Below are 22,153 nucleotides of genomic sequence, written 5' to 3' on the forward strand. Positions count from 1 at the left end.
CCTTCAGTTCCATTTGTGGGGTGGATGGTTTGGGGTCCCCAAGTCCATTGCCCCCATGTTTACATTGATACAATTCCTCCTGTAAGTCTCCTACTCTTCCCAGCAGTTCATCCCTCTCTCGCCGGATTGCCTCACAAGACTCCTCTGTCCGTGCAGCATCTCGTGCCTTCAAAGCAGCTCTCTCTACCACTAACATGGATTTTTCTGTTAAAATCCATTGCTAATCCACAATAACCTCCAAATCCTTAATGTGTTGGAGGAGATCGGCTTCCCCTTTTACCCAGTATGCCATCCCAGCACACAAACCTTGTAATACCATTCCCTATTTCCTACACTCCTTTCCCTTGGGGTCTCCCAAAACCTCCCCTGTTATAAATATAAAGGGAAGGGTAAACCCCTTTGAAATCCCTCCTGGCCAGGGGAAAGCTCCTCTCACCTGTAAAGGGTTAAGAAGCTAAAGGTAACCTCGCTGGCACCTGACCAAAATGACCAAGGAGGAGACAAGATACTTTCAAAAGCTGGGAGGAGGGAGAGAAACAAAGGGTCTGTGTCTGTCTGTATGCTGGGTCTTTGCCGGGGATAGACCAGGAATGGAGTCTTAGAACTTTTAGTAAGTAATCTAGCTAGGTATGTGTTAGATTATGATTTCTTTAAATGGCTGAGAAAAGAATTGTGCTGAATAGAATAACTATTTCTGTCCGTGTATCTTTTTTGTAACTTAAGGTTTTGCCTAGAGGGGTTCTCTATGTTTTTGAATCTAATTACCCTGTAAGATATCTACCATCCTGATTTTACAGGGGGGATTTCTTTATTTCTATTTACTTCTATTTTTTTATTAAAAGTCTTCTTGTAAAAAACTGAATGCTTTTTCATTGTTCTCCGATCCAAGGGTTTGGGTCTGTGGTCACCTATGCAAATTGGTGAGGCTTTTTATCCAACATTTCCCAGGAAAGGGGGGGTGCAAGTGTTGGGAGGATTGTTCATTGTTCTTAAGATCCAAGGGTCTGGGTCTGTAGTCACCTAGGCAAATTGGTGAGGCTTTTTACCAAACCTTGTCCAGGAAGTGGGGTGCAAGGTTTTAGGAAGTATTTGGGGGGGAAGGACGCGTCCAAACAGCTCTTCCCCAGTAACCAGTATTAGTTTGGTGGTGGTAGCGGCCAGTCCAAGGACAACGGGTGGAATATTTTGTACCTTGGGGAAGTTTTGACCTAAGCTGGTAAAGATAAGCTTAGGAGGTTTTTCATGCAGGTCCCCACATCTGTACCCTAGAGTTCAGAGTGGGGGAGGAACCTTGACATCCCCTATCTCCTTTTGAAACTCATCCCAGCTGTACCCCTGCACCTGGTATGGGCCCTGATTGTTCCTTATCCATTTGTTCAAAAAATCCATTACCCCAGCTTGCCAGAACCAGCAACTACCAACACGAGAGTTCGACATACCCCCTCCAAGCAGCTGAATGGATTATTGGGGATGGGGACTTACAGGCTGCCACTCACCTCTCCGATGCGATGCATCCGAGTCATGGCACCAAGATGTTAGAGGGCTTATTCCTTCACCCTCTCACTTCTCTGGTCCTTCTCGCGTAAACAGAGAGCAACAATACCCAAAGTCTGAAGGTGCAAACAATTCAAAGTTTATTGGGGTGAACTTCCAGCAAGCTTAAATACAAGTTCCTTTTTCCTTATTTTCGAATCCCAACTTACTTCCTGTTTGCCCCTAATTTATAAAGTAATATTCTCAGCTATACCTTAACCAATCATTTTACTGAAATTTACCTAACCAATCCTAACATGTAACATAATTCTCAAACCATTTATAATCCGACTACCTTAATTAATTTATACCTACCAAAATTAGTTAGACAGCAGACAGAAACAATTAGAGAACCAGACAGATTAACAATAGAAAACTGGGGGCCATAAAGATAAAACAATAGAGAAATGAGGGTTTCACAACCACAACCATTGAGAAGTGATTTCTTGCCAGACAGGATGCTATAAAACTAAGTTTTCGTTAACCATCTTTATCTGGTGGTGATCGGCATTATCAAGGACAGGACTGTATTCCTAACTGCCCAATACCACCTTATTTCAATGTGACTAGTTTGGAATGTGAGGATGTGACCATATGCTTCCCAGCTTATGGCTGCCTCTAGTGCTCAGCCAAAGGCCTTAGCTTAAGAACAGGGCCTCAGTCTGTTACAGTGAGAGAAGGCCCTTACACAGGCAGACAGTGATTTTGATTCTTTTATACCTCTATAACTAGCTAAATTATAAACATATACCTAAATTCTTAAAGTATAAGCCTTTACGGGGAGGCCTGCATACCTATATCCTAACAGTCAGGACTCAGCATTCATGTATCCTGCAGTCTGAACTTGGAATCTGATACATTCCCTCATTGGCTACCATCATTTGCGCAGCATGGAAGTGCTTCTTGTCCAACAAGGCAGCCAGACTGGGACCCATAGGCATGGAATGGCTCTGAAGGAATCAGCTGTTTCTCTATGTGCTTCATGAACCTTTGGATCCAAATGGTAAAGGACATTGTTACCAATTTAATCATGGCATCCTTTAGGACCATGATCAATAGTACTTAACTAGGGAGCAGCGTTCTAAAACTAGTTTACCTGGGCCACAGGTCACCATAGCTTCCATTTCTGGGGTGAAAATCAACCATGCGTACCTGCAATTTCTACCTGAGTTCTTGTCAAATCATTGACCTTACTTGGAATAATTTTACACTTCTCTGTTGTAGAATTCTTCACCAACCACACAACATATCAGTACTGATAGTGAGGTATAACTCCCCCAAATATGCCCTTTTATTTCTTTAATCTGGTGGCACAGGTTTAAATTGGGGACTAAATTCAGGTGTGGCTTAGAATCCCTGTAAGACACCAAATGTCAGGTATCTATTAAAAACAGGTCTCTTTCTGCAGCTCTATCACATTCCACATGGATTTCATTTTCTACACATTTGCAGCATTTCCCAGGGGAGAGCTGAACAGAAATGTCACTTCCATTTTCCCCATCTCTACCTAGCTAGGGATTGCATTTCCCAAATAGGCATCATGCATCTGATTAGAAAGGAGATATCTTCAGCAGCGACCTCCTCCAGGGCCTGGGTCACAACTGCTTTGGGAGCCAAATGTATGGGTATTTTGCTTATTTACAAGGGAATCCTCTACCCAGCCCTTTAGAAAAAATATTGACCGAACCAACTGAACAACAGGGGGATTGGGATGGTGAATAAGGGAATCCCTCTGCCTTATCCTATCTTCTTCTGTTGTTACAGAGGGTGAAATGACAGTTTTCCCTATCCCTGCCCTGTTCCTGCTCTTTGTTATAGTTCAATATATTTTAAGTGAGGAAAATGGTGGTAAAAATATCTGCTCTCCAACACAACCTGAAGCAACATCAGAGCAACTGGGAATGAAAGAATTTGTTCCTGAAGGGGAAACTTGATGTTTGCTTTGAAATGGGGGAACAGTAGAACCGTGATGCTCAGGGTTTGTTTAGACAAGGAAAAGTGATGGAGTTTAGGTCAGGTCAAGGGGAAAGCTAGTGCCAACCACTGCACAAGGGCTGCATCTGCACTACAACTATAATTGTCTTTTTACACCAAGATCACTCACTTGAGCTGCCAAAACGCCATGTACAGTCCTAGTGGATGTAGGGCACAGGTAGTTTTTTGCCGCAGTGTAGCTTGTTGGGATCAAACCTCTCTCCCCCATCTGGAGCTGATGAACATTGCTGGCAGGAGGGACACACACTCTTATGTCTCAAATGGAAAGGAGTTGATAGAAAAGATCACAGGACTGACCCCAAAGAAGGGTGAGCTGCAAAAGGCAGAAGCAGGCAACTCATCTGGGGGAGCTGAGAGACCACGGTGAAGATGGCAGAAAGATCACTATATGGGAATTAACAAATGTGAATTAAAAAAAAAAATTTGGCCGGCCTTAGTCAAGGCATTTATTACAGTTCTCTCCCATGTGGTGTTTCTGATGTTTAATAAGGCTTGAGCTCTGATTGAAGCTTTTCCCACACTCAGAGCATGTGTAGAGCCTCTCTCCTGAGTGGACTTGCCTATGTCTGATAAGGTGTGAGCTCCAATTGAAGCATTTCCCACACTCAGAGCACCCATAAGGTTTCTCACCTGTGTGAATTGTCCTATGTGTGATAAGGTGTGAGCTCCGATTAAAGCGTTTCCCACACTCAGAGCATCCATAAGGTTTCTCACCCGTGTGGATTCTCTGATGTGTGATCAGGGCAGAGCTTCGATTGAAGCTTTTCCCGCACTCAGAGCATGTGTAGGGCATCTCTCCAGTATGGATTCTCTGATGTGTGCTAAGGGTAGAGCTCTGCCTGAAGCTTTTCCCGCACTCAGAACACGTGTAGGGTTTCTCTCCTGTGTGGATTCTACGATGTATGCTAAGGTGTGCATAACAACTAAAACTTTTCCCACACTCAGAGCACACGTAGGGTGTATCTCCTGTGTGGATTCTCTGATGTATGATAAGGTTTGAGCTCTGATTGAAGGTTTTCCCACACTCAGAGCATGTGTAAGGCCTCTCTCCACTGTGGATTCTCTGATGTGAGACAAGGTTTGAGCTCTGATTGAAGCTTTTCCCACACTCAGAGCATGTGTAGGGTCTCTCTCCACTGTGGATTCTCTGATGTGTGATAAGCCTTGAGCGCCGATTGAAGCTTTTCCCGCACTCAGAGCATGTATAGGGTCTCTCTCCACTGTGGATTCTCTGATGTGTGATAAGCCTTGAGCTCTGATTGAAGCTTTTCCCACACTCAGAGCATGTGTAGGGCATCTCTCCAGTGTGGATTCTCTGATGTGCGATAAGCCTTGAGCTCTGCTTGAAGCTTTTCCCGCACGCAGAGCACATGTAGGGTTTCTCTCCTGTGTGGATTCTACGATGTATGCTAAGGTGTGAGTGACAACTAAAGCTTTTCCCACACTGAGAGCACATGTAGGGTGTATCTCCTGTGTGTATTCTCTGATGTGTGAAAAGGTTCGAGCTCTGAGAGAAGCTTTTCCCGCACTCAGAGCACGTGTAGGGTTTCTCTCCGGTGTGGATTCTCTGATGTGTGATAAGGTGTGAGGGCCAACTAAAGCTTTTCCCACACTCAGTGCATGTGTAGGGGCTCTCTCCTGTGTGGATTCTCTGATGTTTCATAAGGGCAGAACTCCCATCAAAGCTTTTCCCGCACTCATGGCATGTGTAGCATGTCTCTTCCAAGTTGATTCTCTTGCGTGTAACAAGATCTGAGTGGCTACTGAAGTTTTCCTCTGGCCTTTGCTGACTCTCACAGGCTTTTGCTTTTTCTTGGTGTGCACAATTCCAGGAATCATTCCCTTTGGATCTTCCTGATAACATTCCATGGGATTCTACTTCCTCAGCATCTTCCTGCTGGGGTGTCTCCTCGTTCTCACTCACCATCCCAATGCCTGATGGGAGACAGAGAGAATCCAGACACAGATCACTCCCTGCACTGGACAGAAGGAAATCTCAGAGAGAAGAATGGGAAAAGGGATGAACAAACCAAAATATGTGCGGGAGAGATCAAACCTATGAGGAGAGGATTTTCCCCAAACCCTTCCACATAGGAGAGAGAGGAAGGGATCAGTTCTGGGTCCGCATCTCACCAGAACTCTCATGGGAAAGCGAGACTGGGGAGGGACCTGCTGCCAGTTGTCAGTCAGGGTAGGTGGGAAGCCATGAGTGACATCTGCCTAATGATTCCACATCTGCAGGGAACAATCCTGAACTTGGAGAGCTCACAAGGTCTTTGTAGTGCATCCCAAATGTTTCCTGTATTCACAGACAGTTTTTGAGTTGATTTAACCAATTCCTCACCTGTGCACGCAGCTCTCAGCAGCACTTCTTTCTCAGAGCAGTGGAGGCCTGGGACCCATGGGTCTTTCCCTCCTTCTTCCAGCTGCGAGATCTGATCAGGTTTGGAAACTGGAAAACCTGCTCAAAGCAAAGAAAACAAGGGAGGTTAGTGGAACTTGTGGGATACTCGTCACAAGGAATATTTCATGGTTTTAACCCGAGCTCATTTTTAAGTAAGGCCATCTTCCTTGGCCTCATTTTAAGGCCATCTTCCTTGGCTCAAAGTGTCAGGAGAATTATTGGTTTCAGAGCAGCAGCCGTGTTAGTATGTATCCGCAAAAAGAAAACGAGGACTTGTGGCACCTTAGAGACTCACAAATTTATTATTATTATAAATCATATTCATTACCTTAGTGCCTAAGGATCAACTTAACAGTCGGTTGTGCTTGGCACAGTACAAACCCAGAATAGTAGATGGCCCATTCCAGGAAGAATTTACCATCTAAATAGAAAAGGCAGACACAGAATGGGGGAAGGGGTAGAACCTACCAGCAGAGTGAACTATGTGAAGGCAGAGTGACAGATCTGATGAACACAAGCATACATCTTGAGACTATTGTACTTTATTTATGACTAGGGCCAGTGTTTTCTGGAAATTACTGCTATTACTGCATTTTTTTCCCTGACATTACTCTTCATTTCTGGAATCACCCTTCCTCTCCAGAATTGCTGAACAGAGGGTGGGGGCATGCAAGGTCACAACCCCCCAGATTTCTGCCTGGAGACACCTGACTCCCACCCCCCGGGGCAGAGGGCAGAGGCTGCGGGCTGGCTGCTGTTGAGACTTGCTGCCAATTTCTTCCATCCTCATACAAGTCTAGGCTCAGCAAAACCACAGTGAAGTTTCCCCTGGGCAGGCGGGGCACTTCGCAGTGGGATGCCTGGCTCCCTAATCATACTGTGGAGCGGACGGCACTCGCACCTCCTCTTGGTTGTGTCCACAGCACTTCTCCCCTGCTCATCTCCCCTGCACATATCTGGTTCATGCCCCACCTCCCCAGCACACAGCTTGCTCTAGGCTCTCTATGCCCAGTGTCTGGGCCCCCCTTCCTCCATACAGCTGGCTCCTGCTGCCTCCCCCAAATGCACTTTCATGCTGTAAAGGATTATGTATTGCTCATGTTTGTCAATTACTCTGTTTTCATTGTCAGCAAACACTGGCCCTAGCTAAGACTGCTATCTCTATATTTGAGCTGGTCCTTGAAAGCATGAATACTTCACAGACTATGATGCTGAGATGGGTCAGATGATACTGGGATGGGCTTCTGTTCAAGCTGGTGTCACTAAGGCGTGATGAATACCCCATCTCAAGGTTAGTTATGCAGATCTCCAGCTTTTGAAGCTTTGCCCTATGCAGAAAGGGGCAGTGACGGATTTAACCTCTTTCAGGAGACTGAAGAGACAGACTGACTTTTTGGGGAGAAACAGCTGTGTTTGAGCTGACTGAGGGGTGTCTTTTTGGGCTACAAACTGACATGACCTGATAACCAAGAGGTAACCCTTTAAGAAAGGTTTTAATACACTTTGGAACCGATCAGGGATTCCCAAGAGAACTGTTGAGGGGGTAATGGTAAATACGCATTTAGATGCTTTTCTTCTTTTATATCTTTTCCCCATAAAGCTTAACCTCTGGCCCACTGTCATGGATCCGTAGGATCTGTGCAATATCCTGGCCTTTAAACAGTCCTTGGGAGGTGCCCCTTGAGTGCACTAGACCCCCAAGGGGTCCCACTCTTCCATAAGGATAGACCATGTAGCTTGAACACCTGAGACTGAGGGCATGTCTACACTTACCTCTGGAGCGACCAATCCAGCGGGGGTCGATTTATCGCATGTCGTGAAGACACAATAAATCAAACACCAAATGCTCTCCAGTTGACTCCGGTACTCCACCGGCATGAGAAGTGTAGGCAGAGTCGATGGGGGAGTGGCAGCAGTTGACTTACCGCAGCGAAGACACTGTGGTAAGTAGCTCTAAGTACATTGACTTCAGCTATGCTATTTTCATAGCTGAAGGTGTGTAACTCAGACCGATTTAGCTTCCCCCAGCATAGACCAGGCCTGAGCCTTTTTAAGGGGCTTATTCCTTCACTCACTTACTTCCCTGATCCTTCCTGCATGAACAGAGAGCAATAATACCCGAAGTCCAAAGGTGCAAACAATTCGATGTTTATTGGGGTGAACTTCCAGCAAGCATGATTCCAGTTTCCTTCCTTAGTGTCGCCCTTCCCAGCTCTGACACCACAAAGCCTTATAGCTGTGTCCCTGTTCCCATTCCTGCCCTTAGCCAAACATGGACTATAAGGTGGATAGAAAGTTGGCTAGATTGTCAGGCTCAATGGGTAGTGATCAATGGCTCCATGTCTAGTTGGCAGCCGGTGTCAAGCGGAGTGCCCCAACGGTCGGTCCTCGGGCCGGTTTTGTTCAATATCTTCATTAATGATCTGGAGGGGATTGGGCCAAAAGAAATCTGAGGAGGTTCAACAAGGACAAGTGCAGAGTCCTGCACTTAGGACGGAAGAATCCCATGCACCGCTACAGACTAGGGACCGAATGGCTAGGCAGCAGTTCTGCAGAAAAGGACCTAAGGGTTACAGTGGACGAGAAGCTGGATATGAGTCAACAGTGTGCCCTTGTTGCCAAGAAGGCCAATGGCATTTTGGGCTGTATAAGCAGGGGCATTGCCAGGAGATCGAGGGACGTGACCATTCCCCTCTATTCGACATTGGTGAGGCGTCATCTGGAGTACTGTGTCCAGTTTTGGGCCCCACACTACAAGAAGGATGTGGAAAAATTGGAAAGAGTCCAGCGGAGGGCAACAAAAATGATTAGGGGACTGGAACACATGACTTATGAGGAGAGGCTGAGAGAACTAGGATTGTTTAGTCTGCGGAAGAGAAGAATCATAGAATCATAGAATATCAGGGTTGGAAGGGACCCCAGAAGGTCATCTAGTCCAACCCCCTGCTCGAAGCAGGACCAATTCCCAGTTAAATCATCCCAGCCAGGGCTTTGTCAAGCCTGACCTTAAAAACCTCTAAGGAAGGAGATTCTACCACCTCCCTAGGTAACACATTCCAGTGTTTCACCACCCTCATAGTGAAAATTTTTTTCCTAATATCCAATCTAAACCTCCCCCACTGCAACTTGAGACCCCTAATCATTTTTGTTGCCCTTCACTGGACTCTCTCCAATTTATCCACATCCTTCTTGTAGTGTGGGGCCCAAAACTGGACACAGTACTCCAGATGAGGCCTCACCAATGTCGAATAGAGGGGGACAATCACGTCCCTCGATCTGCTCGCTATGCCCCTACTTATACATCCCAAAATGCCATTGGCCTTCTTGGCAACAAGGGCACACTGCTGACTCATATCCAGCTTCTCATCCACTGTCACCCCTAGGTCCTTTTCCGCAGAACTGCTGCCTAGCCATTCGGCCCCTAGTCTGTAGCGGTGCATTGGATTCTTCCGTCCTAAGTGCAGGACCCTGCACTTATCCTTATTGAACCTCATCAGATTTCTTTTGGCCCAATCCTCCAATTTGTCTAGGTCCTTCTGTATCCTATCCCTCCCCTCCAGCGTATCTACCACTCCTCCCAGTTTAGTAGAATGAGGGGGGATTTGATAGCTGTTTTGAACTACCTGAAAGGGGGTCCCAAAGAGGATGGATCTAGACTGTTCTCAGTGGTAGCAGATGACAGAACAAGGAGTAATGGTCTCAAGTTGAAGTGGGGGAGGTTTAGGTTGGATATTAGGAAAAACTATTTCACTAGGAGGGTGGTGAAGCACTGGAATGGGTTATCTCGGGAGGTGGTGAAATCTCCGTCCTTAGCGGTTTTTAAGGCCCAGCTTGACAAAACCCTGGCTGGGATGATTTAGTTAGGGATTGGTCCTGCTTTGAGCAGGGGGTTGAACTAGACACCTCCTGAGGTCCCTTCCAACCCTGATAGTCTATGATTCTATGATTCCAATTTCCCCCCCCCCACACACACACACTTCCTGATTGACTGCAGACTATACAGTAAAACTTGAATTCTGCTTAGCTATACCTTAACCAATCATTTTCCTGAAATTTAACTAAGCAATCCTAAGATATTGTAACATGGCTATGTAACCAATTATATCCCACCACCTTAATTAGTTTACACCCAGCAAAATTAATTATACAGCAGACAGAATCAATCACAGAACTAGACAGAGATGATACAGACAAACAATAGGGAAATGGGGACTACAGTGATAGAACAAAGACAGAAATGAGGATTTCACATCCCAGCTATTGATAAGTGAGTTCTTGCCAGACAGGATGCTATCAGACCAAGTTTCCTTTTAAATCTTCTAGGCACTTCCCTTTCTCTGGAGGCGATAGGCATTATCAGGACAGGACTGTATTCCTAACAGCCCAATAGCACCTTATTTCAATGTGACTAGTTTGGAATGTGGGGATGTGACCGTTGGCTTCCCAGCTTATGGCTGCCTCTGCTGCTTAGCCAAAGGCCTTAGCCTAAGAACAGGGCCTCAGACTGTCACAGTAAGAGAAGGCCCTTACACCGGCAGACCATGATTTTGATTCTTTCTTTTATACCTCTATAACTAGCCAAGTGATAAGAATACACCTACATTCTTAGAGTACAGGCCTTTACAGACAGGCCTGAATATCTATATCCTAACAAGCCTCTGGCTTCAACACTCCTATTTCAACCTGTGAGCTCTGCCAGCAGCTCAAGCTGAACTACACTCCTGTTCAGAGACTGTTCCTCATTCATGCTTCAATGCACCTCAGCAAGTTTTTGCTGTGACACTGGGCAGACTTTTAAAACATAGCAGGGTTTATTTGTCAACTGAAACACAGCATTGGAAATTCCTTAGATTAGGACAGAGAAGCAAAGAAGACAATATAGTCCAGACTGGCCAATGCCCTTGAGCCATGCTGCTGTAGAAAACAGTTTAATTTCCTTTCACTGTGCCTGTCGAGGCAGAGCACTGGCTTTGCCTCGGGGGGTCCTGCGCTTCCAGGCGGTTAGGGTTTGCCTCAGAGGTTTGCTGTGACCCTCAATGTAGCCTCTCTCCCGCCCAGAGGCGCCCTTCATCATCAGCCAGTCAATGGGTTTGGTGTAAGAACCCTCTCTAGTCCCTGCCTTCCTTCTCAGGGAGCATTTGCGCAGAGAGGGATTGGGAGGAGGTTCAGTCACACTGTGAAGCACAGTGACCTTATTCCAATACAGACCTAGCCCTCTCCCACGGGGTGTAACCCTCTGAGACAGGGTGAAATCCTCCCAGTAACAGAGTCTCTCTGTTACACTTATCAAGTTTGTGGATGATACCAAGCTGGGAGGGGTTGCAAGGGTTTTGGAGGATAGGATTAAAATTTAAAATGATCTGGACAAACTGGAGAAATGGTCTGAAGTCAACAGGATGAAATTCAATATGGACAAATGCAAAGTACTCCACTTAGGAAGGAACAATCAGTTGCACACATACAAAACGGGAAATGACTGCCTAGGAAGGAGTACTGTGGAGGTCATAGTGCATCACAAGCTAAATATAAGTCAACAGTGTAACGCTGTTGCAAAAAAAGCAAACATCATTCTGGGATGTACTAGCAGGAGTATTGTAAGCAAGACATGAGAAGTAATTCTTCCACTCTACTCTGTGCTGATTAAGCCTCAGCTGGAGTATTGTGTCCAGTTCTGGGTGCCATATTTCAGAAAAGATGTGGACAAATTGGCAAAAGTCCAGAGAAGAGCAACAAAAATAGTTAAAGGTCTAGAAAACATGACCTATGAGGGAAGACTGAGAAAACTGGGTTTCTTTAGTCTGGAGAAGAGAAAACCGAGAGGGGACATGATCACAGTTTTCAAGTACATAAAAGGTTGTTACAAAGAGGAGGGAGAAAAATTGTTCTTCTTAACCTCTGAGAACAGGACAAGAAGGAATGGGCTTAAATTACAGCAACGACAGTTTAGGTTGGACTTTAGGAAAAACTTCCTGTCAGTGGTTAGGCACTGGAATAAATTTCCTAGGGAGGTTGTGGAATCTCCATCATTGGGTATTTTTAAGAGCAGGCGGGACAAACACCTGTCAGGGATGGTCTAGATAATACTTAGTCCTGCCTTGAGTGCAGGGCACTGGACTAGATAACATCTCGAGGTCCCTTCCAGTTCTGTGATTCTATGAACCAAAGGCCAGAGAAGAGCAGAATCAAAGTTGTCACTTTGTGGGATTCTCCTTGTCATTTTCCCCAAGGCAGCTGTCTTAGGTTTATAAAGTTGTTTGATGCTCCAGCCTTTATACAGTCTCTCCTGGGAGTGCCCCCTTTCATGGGCTGGGCCTAGTTTTAGCTTTTGTCAAGGGGGCTCTGAGACTGGGCCTTCTTGCCTCAGCACATCGTATCTCTTTCTGTGGCTCCCCAGTAAGTCCAAATGAGTAGATACTCCCGATACAGACAGGAATGCATCCGATGAAGTGAGCTGTAGCTCACGAAAGCTTATGCTCAAATAAATTGGTTAGTCTCTAAGGTGCCACTAATACTCCTTTTCTTTTTGCGAATACAGACTAACACGGCTGCTACTCTGAAACTGATACAGACAGTGAACATAAGAACGGCCCACTGCATCAGACCAATGGTCCATCTAGCTCAGTGGCCAATGCCAGGTGCTTCAGAGGGAATGAACAGAACAGATAATCATCAAGTGATCCATTCCCTGTCGCCCATTCCCAGCTTCTGGCAAACAGAGGCACCATCCCTGCCCATCCTGCCTGTGACACTGGCAGATGGGGTGTTAGCTCTTGCAAAAGCCCCCATGTCTTAATTGAACATGGACAAACACAGAGCTGGAATCAGTCTGGCTCACCTGTGTTAGTATTGTTAAAACTGGTTTGAGAATTATAAGAATGTTTTTAGACTTTATTGAATGTTTGTGAGTTGCTGCCTGGGTTAATATCTGACTCGCTGCATTGTGAGCCTCTGTGGCTCTGTAAATCACCAGACAGGAGAGAGACTTTACCTATGTGAAGTGCTGATTGGCAACAAAATGCATTACACCCTGCCTGGCAGGAAAGGTCCATCAACACCAGACAGACTATTCCGGGATGTTAAAGAAGGCAAAAGACTGTTGTTGTGCTCTTGACTTTCCATTAGCTGAGTTTGCAGCTCAGAGCACATGGCAGGAAGGGGATTAAAAAACCCCAGACTGAAGGAACGGATTATCTGTATGCTGCTTGGACTCTGGGGGGCAAAGTTTCGAGACATAAGCAAGAGATCCCCAGCTGCTTAGCCTGGATTAGTCCTAAAGAATACATAGATCTTGCCTATTATAGAAGCTTCTATTACCTTTTGAAATTTAACTCATCTGCATCTTTTTTATTACCTGCTTTAACTTTGTAAACAACTCTTGTTTCCTTTTAAATAAATAATACAGGTTATTACAGGATTGGCTACTAATCTTGAGATCTAAGATTCAATTGACTTTAAGTGCCTCGTCCTTTGGGACTGGCAGTAACCTGAATGTTGCTGTGATTCAAGGTGTAAGGCACTGGTTCTCAACCAGGGGACTGGGGACCTCTGTGGGGCCACAAGCAGGTTTCAGCAGGGTTGCCAAGGAAGGCCAGCATTAGACTCGCCGGGGCCCAGGGCAGAAAGTTGAAGTCCCAGTGCATGGGGCTGAAGTCTGGGGCACTGAGCCCTATCACCCAGAGCTGAAGCCAAAGCCTAAGCAATGTATGGGGCCCCAGGCACTTGCCCTGCTTGCGGCCCCCTAACACCAGCTCTGGCTTTTATATGCAGAAAGCCAGTTATTGTGGCCCACGGGGGCTGTGGAGTTTTTATAGCATGTTGGGGGACCCTCAGAAACAAAAAGGGTGAGAACCCCTGGTGGAAGGGACCATCTGTCACAAAGGTGAGCTCACCTGCGTGGTGAGATCTATGGGATGACTCAAGGGGACCATCTGTGATTCCATGTTAATGCTGTTACAGTGCCCGAAGCGTTTACACTTCATATTTGGTTGGTGAAATCTACATGTAGATCTCACAACCAATTTGGGGTTTGGGCCCTGCTTCTTACCAGTCTGCCTGAGGCTGGAGCTCATGCTCTCGAGTCACTGAAGACAGCGTTACAGAGACTTACAGGCACAACGCCACCTGCAGAAATGTGCAGGAATGCAGAGCAGGCTTCACAGTGGCACAGTGTGGGCCAAATGGTCTCCTCGAGTGCACTTCGGCATCCCGACAACCTTCTAGGAGGGTCAAGGCTGCCACTCCTTCAGTGATGATGGATCTCCAGCATAGCATCACCCACACCCCATAACCTCCCTCATCTCCTGAGACAGAGGTGAGTGACAGAGGGTGCACAATGGATCCTGGGGGGGTAGGGAAAGGGATAACAAAACACACCTTCTGTGGGTCACTCCTCAGGAAGTGAAGGTGACAGGCATTGTGATGGTAGTAAAGGGGAGAGGAGGGAGTAGGAGCAGAAGGGAGCAGTACCCTCAAAGGCAATGCTGCCAATGGGTCGCCCCACCACATCAGGCATGGGGCTGATAGGGGGCCATTCCCTGGGCCTGGGTGCCTGTGAAGGGCTACATAAACCCCACGCTGGCATAGAGGGGGTTAAATTGCTGCTTTAGTCTGGACTGGCCCAGCCCCTCCACACCTGCAAAACATATGGGACAGAAGCTGAAAGAGCTGGGGATCCTAAAGAAAAGCACCACTGAGAACCACCTCTTCAAGGTACTTTAATTCTCTTCACCCTGGCATCCCCAAACCAGTTCTGGTCCTTATCTTCTTGCAGGAAAGACAATCTGTATGGCAATCCATGCACAAGCCCTGGCGACCTGGGTTCAGGGCTCACTTCAGTATATGGCTATCTCATGTTGTTACAGCCCTGACAGGAATATGTCCAGTAAAAATGTGAAGCAAGGGGAGGCAATGCCTGTTTCTCTCAGCAGGTAGCAGCACAGCCAGATCAGACTGCATCAGCAGTTCTCAAGAAATGTAAAGGGGATGGGGTGGGGAACAGGAGGGGGGATTAGATGCTTTCATTCCTTCTTACAATGAGATCCGTAGGTGGGGGAGGAGATTATGGTGGTGTAGTGGTAGGGTGAGCAGATGTCCTGTTTTTAAAGGGACAGTCCCGTATTTAAGTCTTCCTGCAGGTGTCCCGACTTTTCCTTAAAAATGGGCAAATCGTCCCGCATTTTCTGTCTTTCTTCCCCCCACCCCCCAGAGTACTGGTGGGTCCTGCTGCTGGCCAGATCTCTGCTCGCCGGCCACCCGCCCGCCCATCAGCGGTGAGTGTGGGGTGACCTAGTGGCTGATGATGGGGGTGGGCGTGCAAAGCTGGTGGCAAGGCGAAGATGCAGCATGTGCGGCAGGCCGCTCCCCCTGCTGGTCCGTCAGCGCAACCACCACTGCATGCCAGCTCTCAGCCAGCAGGGCCCCGGCCCGTTTCCAGCCGGCACTGGCTGCGCACTGCGGTGGCCGGTTTGTGCGGGCAGGTGCCAGGCGGCGGACGGTTACATCTCACCTCTTCTGATCACCCATCAACCCTGTAAGTGCTCCCCTCTTGCTGTTCTCTCCCTGCTTTGCCCCTCTGCCCCCCACCCCAGACCTGCTGCTCCTCCATATCCCCACTAGTGGGGCGCATACAGCTCCCAATGCTGTGCAGACAACCAGCCCCTGGTCAGAGTACTCAGCTCACCAACACCAGGCCCCTTCCTCTTCAGCCCGGGGCGCTGGCCAGGAGGAGCTGAGCCCTGCACTTGCCAAAGCCCTGTACAGTGTTGGCATGGGAAGTGCCTCTGCCCCTCAGCTAAGCTCTGGAATGGGGGGCGGGGGAGAAGTGATTTCCAGCCTGTTCATGCCCTGAACCTGCAGGCTCCGCCGCAGCCCCTTAGGCAGGGGCTTAGCACCCTCTTCACTCGCCTCCTCCCACACTGCCCTGGCTCCTGACCCCAGGGAGCATGGGGCTGCTCTGTCCCCATGGCACCCTCCTCTGCTGAGCCACCTCTCTGGCCGGGTTCGCTGAACCCCCAGCAGTCAAGTTCCCAGGGCCCTGGTGCACAAGGCATGCTTAGGGCTCAACCGCTTCCTGCCTGTGCTGGAGCCAGGGTGGGGAGGACAGGAAGCCGCTGGGTTATGTCGGTGCGGTGGCCAGCAGCAGCCTGGAGGCGTTAACTGCCTTTCCGCACTGTGTGGGCGAGAGGGGACAAGCTGCTTCCAGACACAGACAGGTGCGGGGAAGAGTTGAGCTCTGCAAAGGCACAGACCAGGTCATCCTCTGCGGCTGGGAGCAGCTCCTGTCCCTTCCCTCCCGCAGTGTGCCAAAAGGCTGCTGCTGGCCACATTCTGCTGTGAGCCTTGGCAGAAATCTGGGGAAGGTAGGGTATGTGACCCTGCGTGTCCCCTCACTTGTTGCCTCGGGAAGATGTGGTGCCGGGTACCAGGAGAGGTGGGTCAGTCCCAGGGGCCCAGCCAGGCATGGAGGGTGGAGAGCCCTGGTCAGGGAGGGTGGGGTTGGTCGGTCACCCCCCACATGAGGAAGTTATACGGGAGTGGGGGGGGGGAAAGAGTGTCACCCCTCCCTGTGTGAACCCTAAAGCCTCAAAGATAAGAAGGTAAATAAAAAGAATCCCATTACGCAGAATTTTTTTTAACGGGGGCTCAGTCAGCTTGATGTTAATTTGAACGTTTGTACTGCATAGTTCTGATTGATAGCCACTAAACTTGCTTGAATATGAGTAATTTTACTAGGTGTCCGGTATTCAGCATAGGTCAATATGGGCACCCAATGCAGTGGGGTTAAGCATTGTAGGGAGGGATGAAGTGAAACCTGTACAGCATTCTAAGCCTAGTTCTTAGAGAACATTTTATCCACATCACAAAAGCACTGCACTGTTTGCTGCAAATTGCTGGCCCTGTTGATGAGAGGGGTCCAGGCCTGGAGTATTCAAGGGTTGGAGGTCAGAGCAGAACTATATTGGCAGAGCTGTTTGAGGGGGCCTAAGACTGAAGTATGTGGTGTGTGCAGGCCAGGAGTGAAGAGATTTGGCTACTCTATTGATCCAGCTGGGAAGCTGTCTGCTGTAGGCTTGGCTCAAGCCAGCGATCATCATTTGTTTCCATGAGCACCCAGTTCCCCCGCAGGCTAACATGAAATGGAGGAAAGGCCCCAGTGATCCATTGGGCATGAGACTGATGAGCACAGTCCTTATGACACGCACAAGCCATCCTGTTCCTATACATCCCACCCTTCCTCTCTTTTCTTCATAACAACAGTCTTCAGGTATGTAAAACGTTGTTATAAAGAAGAGGGTGATAAATTCTTCTTTAACCACTGAGGAGAGGACAGGACAGAAAGACCTTAAATTGAAGCAGGGGAGATTCAGGTTCGACATTAAAAAAACCTTCCTATCTGTAAGGATATCTAAGCACTGGAACAAATTACGAAGGGAGGTTGTGAAATCTCTGTCACTGGAGGTTTTTAAGAACAGGTTAGACCAGGGGTCGGCAACCTATGGCATGCATGCCAATTTTTGACGGCACGCTGCTCTCTGCCGGACTCCGGCGGACAGCAGCATACCATTAAAAGCCCGGCCCGGCCCGCTCTTCCCCGCCCCCCCATGCACCGCTCTCTCCTTGCAGGGCAGGCAAGCTTCCCCCTCCCCCAGCCTTTCCCCCCAGCATGCTGGGTTCCTGCCCCTCCTCCTCTCCCTCCCTGCCATGGCCCTTGCGTGCGCTCTGCTCCAGGGAGCTTGCGGAAGGGGGTGGAATTGGCATATCCCCTCCAGTCCCCTGTCATGAGCTGCTCAGGGTAGGGGGCTCGGAGCACCCCCACAACCCCAGTCCACACCCCCTTCCCTGAACCCTCCTCCAGGGGCCAAATGGCGAGGCAGCAGTTCTGCAGAAAAGGACCTAGGGGTGACAGCGGACGAGAAGCAGGATATGAGTCAGCAGTGTGCCCTTGTTGCCAAGAAGGCCAATGGCATTTTGGGATGTATAAGTAGGCGCATAGCGAGCAGATCGAGGGACGTGATCGTTCCCCTCTATTAGACATTGGTGAGGCCTCATCTGGAGTACTGTGTCCAGTTTTGGGCCTCACACTACAAGAAGGACGTGGATAAATTGGAGAGAGTCCAGCGAAGGGCAACAAAAATGATTAGGGGTCTGGAACACATGACTTATGAGGAGAGGCTGAGGGAGCTGGGATTGTTTAGTCTACGGAAGAGAAGAATGAGGGGGGATTTGATAGCTGCTTTCAACTACCTGAAAGGGGGTTCCAAAGAGGATGGCTCTAGACTGTTCTCAATGGTAGCAGATGACAGAACGAGGAGTAATGGTCTCAAGTTGCAGTGGGGGAGGTTTAGATTGGATATTAGGAAAAACTTTTTCACTAAGAGGGTGGTGAAACACTGGAATGCGTTACCTAGGGAGGTGGTAGAATCTTCTTCCTTAGAGGTTTTTAAGGTCAGGCTTGACAAAGCCCTGGCTGGGATGATTTAACTGGGAATTGGTCCTGCTTCGAGCAGGGGGTTGGATTAGATGACCTTCTGGGGTCCCTTCCAACCCTGATATTCTATGATTCTAGGATTCCTCACACATCCCCTGCCCTGAACCCTCCACACCCCCCAGCACTCTGCTCTCACCCCAGCACCTCAACACACCCCCAGCCCTCTGCCCTGACTCCTGAACCCTCCTCACACACCCCCAGCCCCCTGCCCTGAACCCTCCACACCCCCCAGCACTTTGCCCTGACCCCTGCACCCCCTCACACACTCCCAGCCCTGTGCCCTGACCCCTGTCCCGCCCCCCCAACCCCAGCCCTGACTTTGGCACCCCCCACACATACCCAGCCCCCTGCCCTGACTCCTGCACACTCCTCACACACCCCAGCCCCCTGCCCTGACTCCTGCACCCCCACACATCCCCAGCCCCCCCACACGCCATGCCCTGACTCTTGCACCCTCCACATCCCCACCCCACCCCTCGCACCAAATGGGAGCTCCTGCACCCCCCCCGCCCACACACACATTCCCACCTGCACCCCTCGCACCAAATGGGAGCTGTCCGGGTAAGCACTCCACACCCAAACCTCCTGCCCCAACCCTGAGCCCCCTCCCTCATTCTAACTCCTGGCCAGACCCTACACCCCAACCCCCAGCCTGATCCTTCACCCCCAGCCCTATTCTCAGCATACTCCCACCCTCAGCTCAGTGCAGAGAGAGGAGAATGGCTAGAACCAGGGAGAAGGTAGGTACCCACTCTATGTGGACAGGGCCGGGACCCCGGGCCGGCAGCGAGCTGGGAGGGGCTGACGGCCAGGGCCCTGGCTGGCAGGGGACGGAGGACGGAGCCCCGGACCGACAGTGGGCTGGGTGGCAGCAGGCTGGGCCTCTCGGCCCGCTGCTGGTCTGGGGTCCCGGCCTCTGACCCCGCTCAGCCCGCTGCCGGTCTGGGGTTCTGGCTGCCAGCCCCTTGCCGGACGGAGTCCTGGCTGTGGGTCCCGCTCAGCCCGCTGCCGGCCTGGGTGAACGGAACCCTGGGCCGGCAGCAGGCTAGCGGTGTAAGATCAGCATTTTAATTTAATTTTAAATGAAGCTTCTTAAACGTTTTGAAAACCCTTGTTACGTGTGACAATAGTTTAGTTATATAATATATAGACTTAGAGAGAGACAGTCTAAAAAACGTTAAAATGTATTTTTGGCACGCGAAACCTTAAAGTGAATAAACGAAGACTCGGCACACCATTTCTGAAAGGTTGCCAACCCCTGGGTTAGACAAACACCTGTCAGGGATGGCCTATAATAGAAAATACTTAGTCCTGCCTCAGTGCCGGGGACTGGACTAGATGACCTATTGAGGTCCCTTCCAGCCCTACATTTCTATGATTCTGTCAGGACTGGAGCAGGAATTAACAGGAGAGACCTACTCTACTCCAAGGGGGGAAACACTGGGAAGGGAACAGTTTGTGGAGCATCTCCAGCCCCAAGGTGAGGGCTGGCAGCATTCAGGGCTCTGGCCTTCACTGAGGGAGGGTGGGGATCTCCGGAGCTCAAAGGGGGAGCAGGCTGAAACTTGCGCTGAGACCCAGTAAACTCAGAACGTGACTGAGATGCTCCCAGGGCTCCCAGAAGTAAGAGAGGCCCATATCCTGATGGGATCTGTCCACAGTTCCCCCACCCCCCACACACACTTTCTTTTCTTTCATTCCTTTATTTACTCTTGTTTGCTGACAGTCAGTTCTTTTGCAGTTTCACCTGGTACCCAAGAGAGGAAGAAAGTGCCCTGAGGTCTCAGCCAGAGGATGGAGCCCTGATGCACTAGAAGGACATAGAATCATAGAATATCAGGGTTGGAAGGGACCCCAGAAGGTCATCTAGTCCAACCCCCTGCTCAAAGCAGGACCAATTCCCAGTTAAATCATCCCAGCCAGGGCTTTGTCAAGCCTGACCTTAAAAACCTCTAAGGAAGGAGATTCTACCACCTCCCTAGGTAACTCATTCCAGTGTTTCACCACCCTCTTAGTGAAAAAGTTTTTCCTAATATCCAATCTAAACCTCCCCCACTGCAACTTGAGACCATTACTCCTCGTTCTGTCATCTGCTACCATTGAGAACAGTCTAGAGCCATCCTCTTTGGAACCCCCTTTCAGGTAGTTGAAAGCAGCTATCAAATCCCCCCTCATTCTTCTCTTCTGCAGGCTAAACAATCCCAGCTCCCTCAGCCTCTCCTCATAACTCATGTGTTCCAGTCCCCTAATCATTTTCGTTGCCCTTCGCTGGACTCTCTCCAATTTATCCACATCCTTCTTGAAGTGTGGGGCCCAAAACTGGACACAGTACTCCAGATGAGGCCTCACCAATGTCGAATAGAGGGGAACGATCACGTCCCTCGATCTGCTCGCTATGCCCCTACTTATACATCCCAAAATGCCATTGGCCTTCTTGGCAACAAGGGCACACTGCTGACTCATATCCAGCTTCTCGTCCACTGTCACCCCTAGGTCCTTTTCCGCAGAACTGCTGCCTAGCCATTCGGTCCCTAGTCTGTAGCTGTGCATTGGGTTCTTCCGTCCTAAGTGCAGGACCCTGCACTTATCCTTATTGAACCTCATCAGATTCCTTTTGGCCCAATCTTCCAATTGGTCTAGGTCCTTCTGTATCCTATCCCTCCCCTCCAGCGTATCTACCACTCCTCCCAGTTTAGTATCATCCGCAAATTTGCTGAGAGTGCAATCCACACCATCCTCCAGATCATTTATGAAGATATTGAATAAAACCGGCCCCAGGACCGACCCTTGGGGCACTCCACTTGATACCGGCTGCCAACTAGACATGGAGCCATTGATCACTACCCGTTGAGCCCGACAATCTAGCCAGCTTTCTACCAACCTTATAGTGCATTCATCCAGCCCATACTTCCTTAACTTGGTGACAAGAATACTATGGGAGACCGTGTCAAAAGCTTTGCTAAAGTCAAGAAACAATACATCCACTGCTTTCCCTTCATCCACAGAACCAGTAATCTCATCATAAAAGGCGATTAGATTAGTCAGGCATGACCTTCCCTTGGTGAATCCATGCTGGCTGTTCCTGATCACTTTCCTCTCATGCAAGTGCTTCAGGATTGATTCTTTCAGGACCTGCTCCATGATTTTTCCAGGGACTGAGGTGAGGCTGACTGGCCTGTAGTTCCCAGGATCTTCCTTCTTCCCTTTTTTAAAGATTGGCACTACATTAGCCTTTTTCCAGTCATCCGGGACTTCCCCGGTTCGCCACGAGTTTTCAAAGATAATGGCCAGTGGCTCTGCAATCACAGCCGCCAATTCCTTCAGCACTCTCGGATGCAACTCGTCCGGCCCCATGGACTTGTGCACGTCCAGCTTTTCTAAATAGTCCCTAACCACCCCTATCTCCACAGAGGGCTGGCCATCTCTTCTGCATTTTGTGATGCCCAGCGCAGCAGTCTGGGAGCTGACCTTGTTAGTGAAAACAGAGGCAAAAAAAGCATTGAGTACATTAGCTTTTTCCACATCCTCTGTCACTAGGTTGCCTCCCTCATTCATGCCCCTGTAGCACCCCTGGGGCAGGGGGCAATTGGACTCTCTGCCTCCCTCATTCATGCCCCTGTAGCACCCCTGGGGCAGGGGGCAATTGGACTCTCTGCACCCCAGAAGGCCTGAGGCCCAGCACTTTGGCATCAGTTTGATGGGCTGGATGGCCTCTCACTGGGGGCTGGCAGAAG

General features: G+C 49.1%; 1 protein-coding gene across 2 annotated transcripts in view; it reads right to left on the reverse strand.

The window, feature by feature from the left end:
* Positions 1–1,611: 1,611 nt before the first annotated feature.
* Positions 1,612–22,153, reverse strand: part of LOC311513998 (uncharacterized protein) — a 34,734-nt gene continuing 14,192 nt past the window's right edge. Inside the window, exons 1-3 of one of the 2 annotated variants that reach the window (XM_084616241.1) lie at positions 7,706–8,370; positions 5,873–5,989; positions 1,612–5,463 (exon numbers count right to left, since the gene is read on the reverse strand). In XM_084616241.1, the coding sequence (XP_084472367.1) occupies positions 3,962–5,455 (1,494 nt within the window). In that variant the 5' untranslated portion in view covers positions 5,456–5,463; positions 5,873–5,989; positions 7,706–8,370 and the 3' untranslated portion in view covers positions 1,612–3,961. Of the gene's footprint in view, positions 5,464–5,872; positions 5,990–7,705; positions 8,371–22,153 lie in introns of those variants that run through there. The other variant, XM_084616240.1, reaches the window with a different exon arrangement.

This window comes from Lepidochelys olivacea (assembly GCF_965140295.1).
Source record: "Lepidochelys olivacea isolate rLepOli2 genome assembly, chromosome: 28".
NCBI lineage: Eukaryota > Metazoa > Chordata > Testudines > Cheloniidae > Lepidochelys > Lepidochelys olivacea.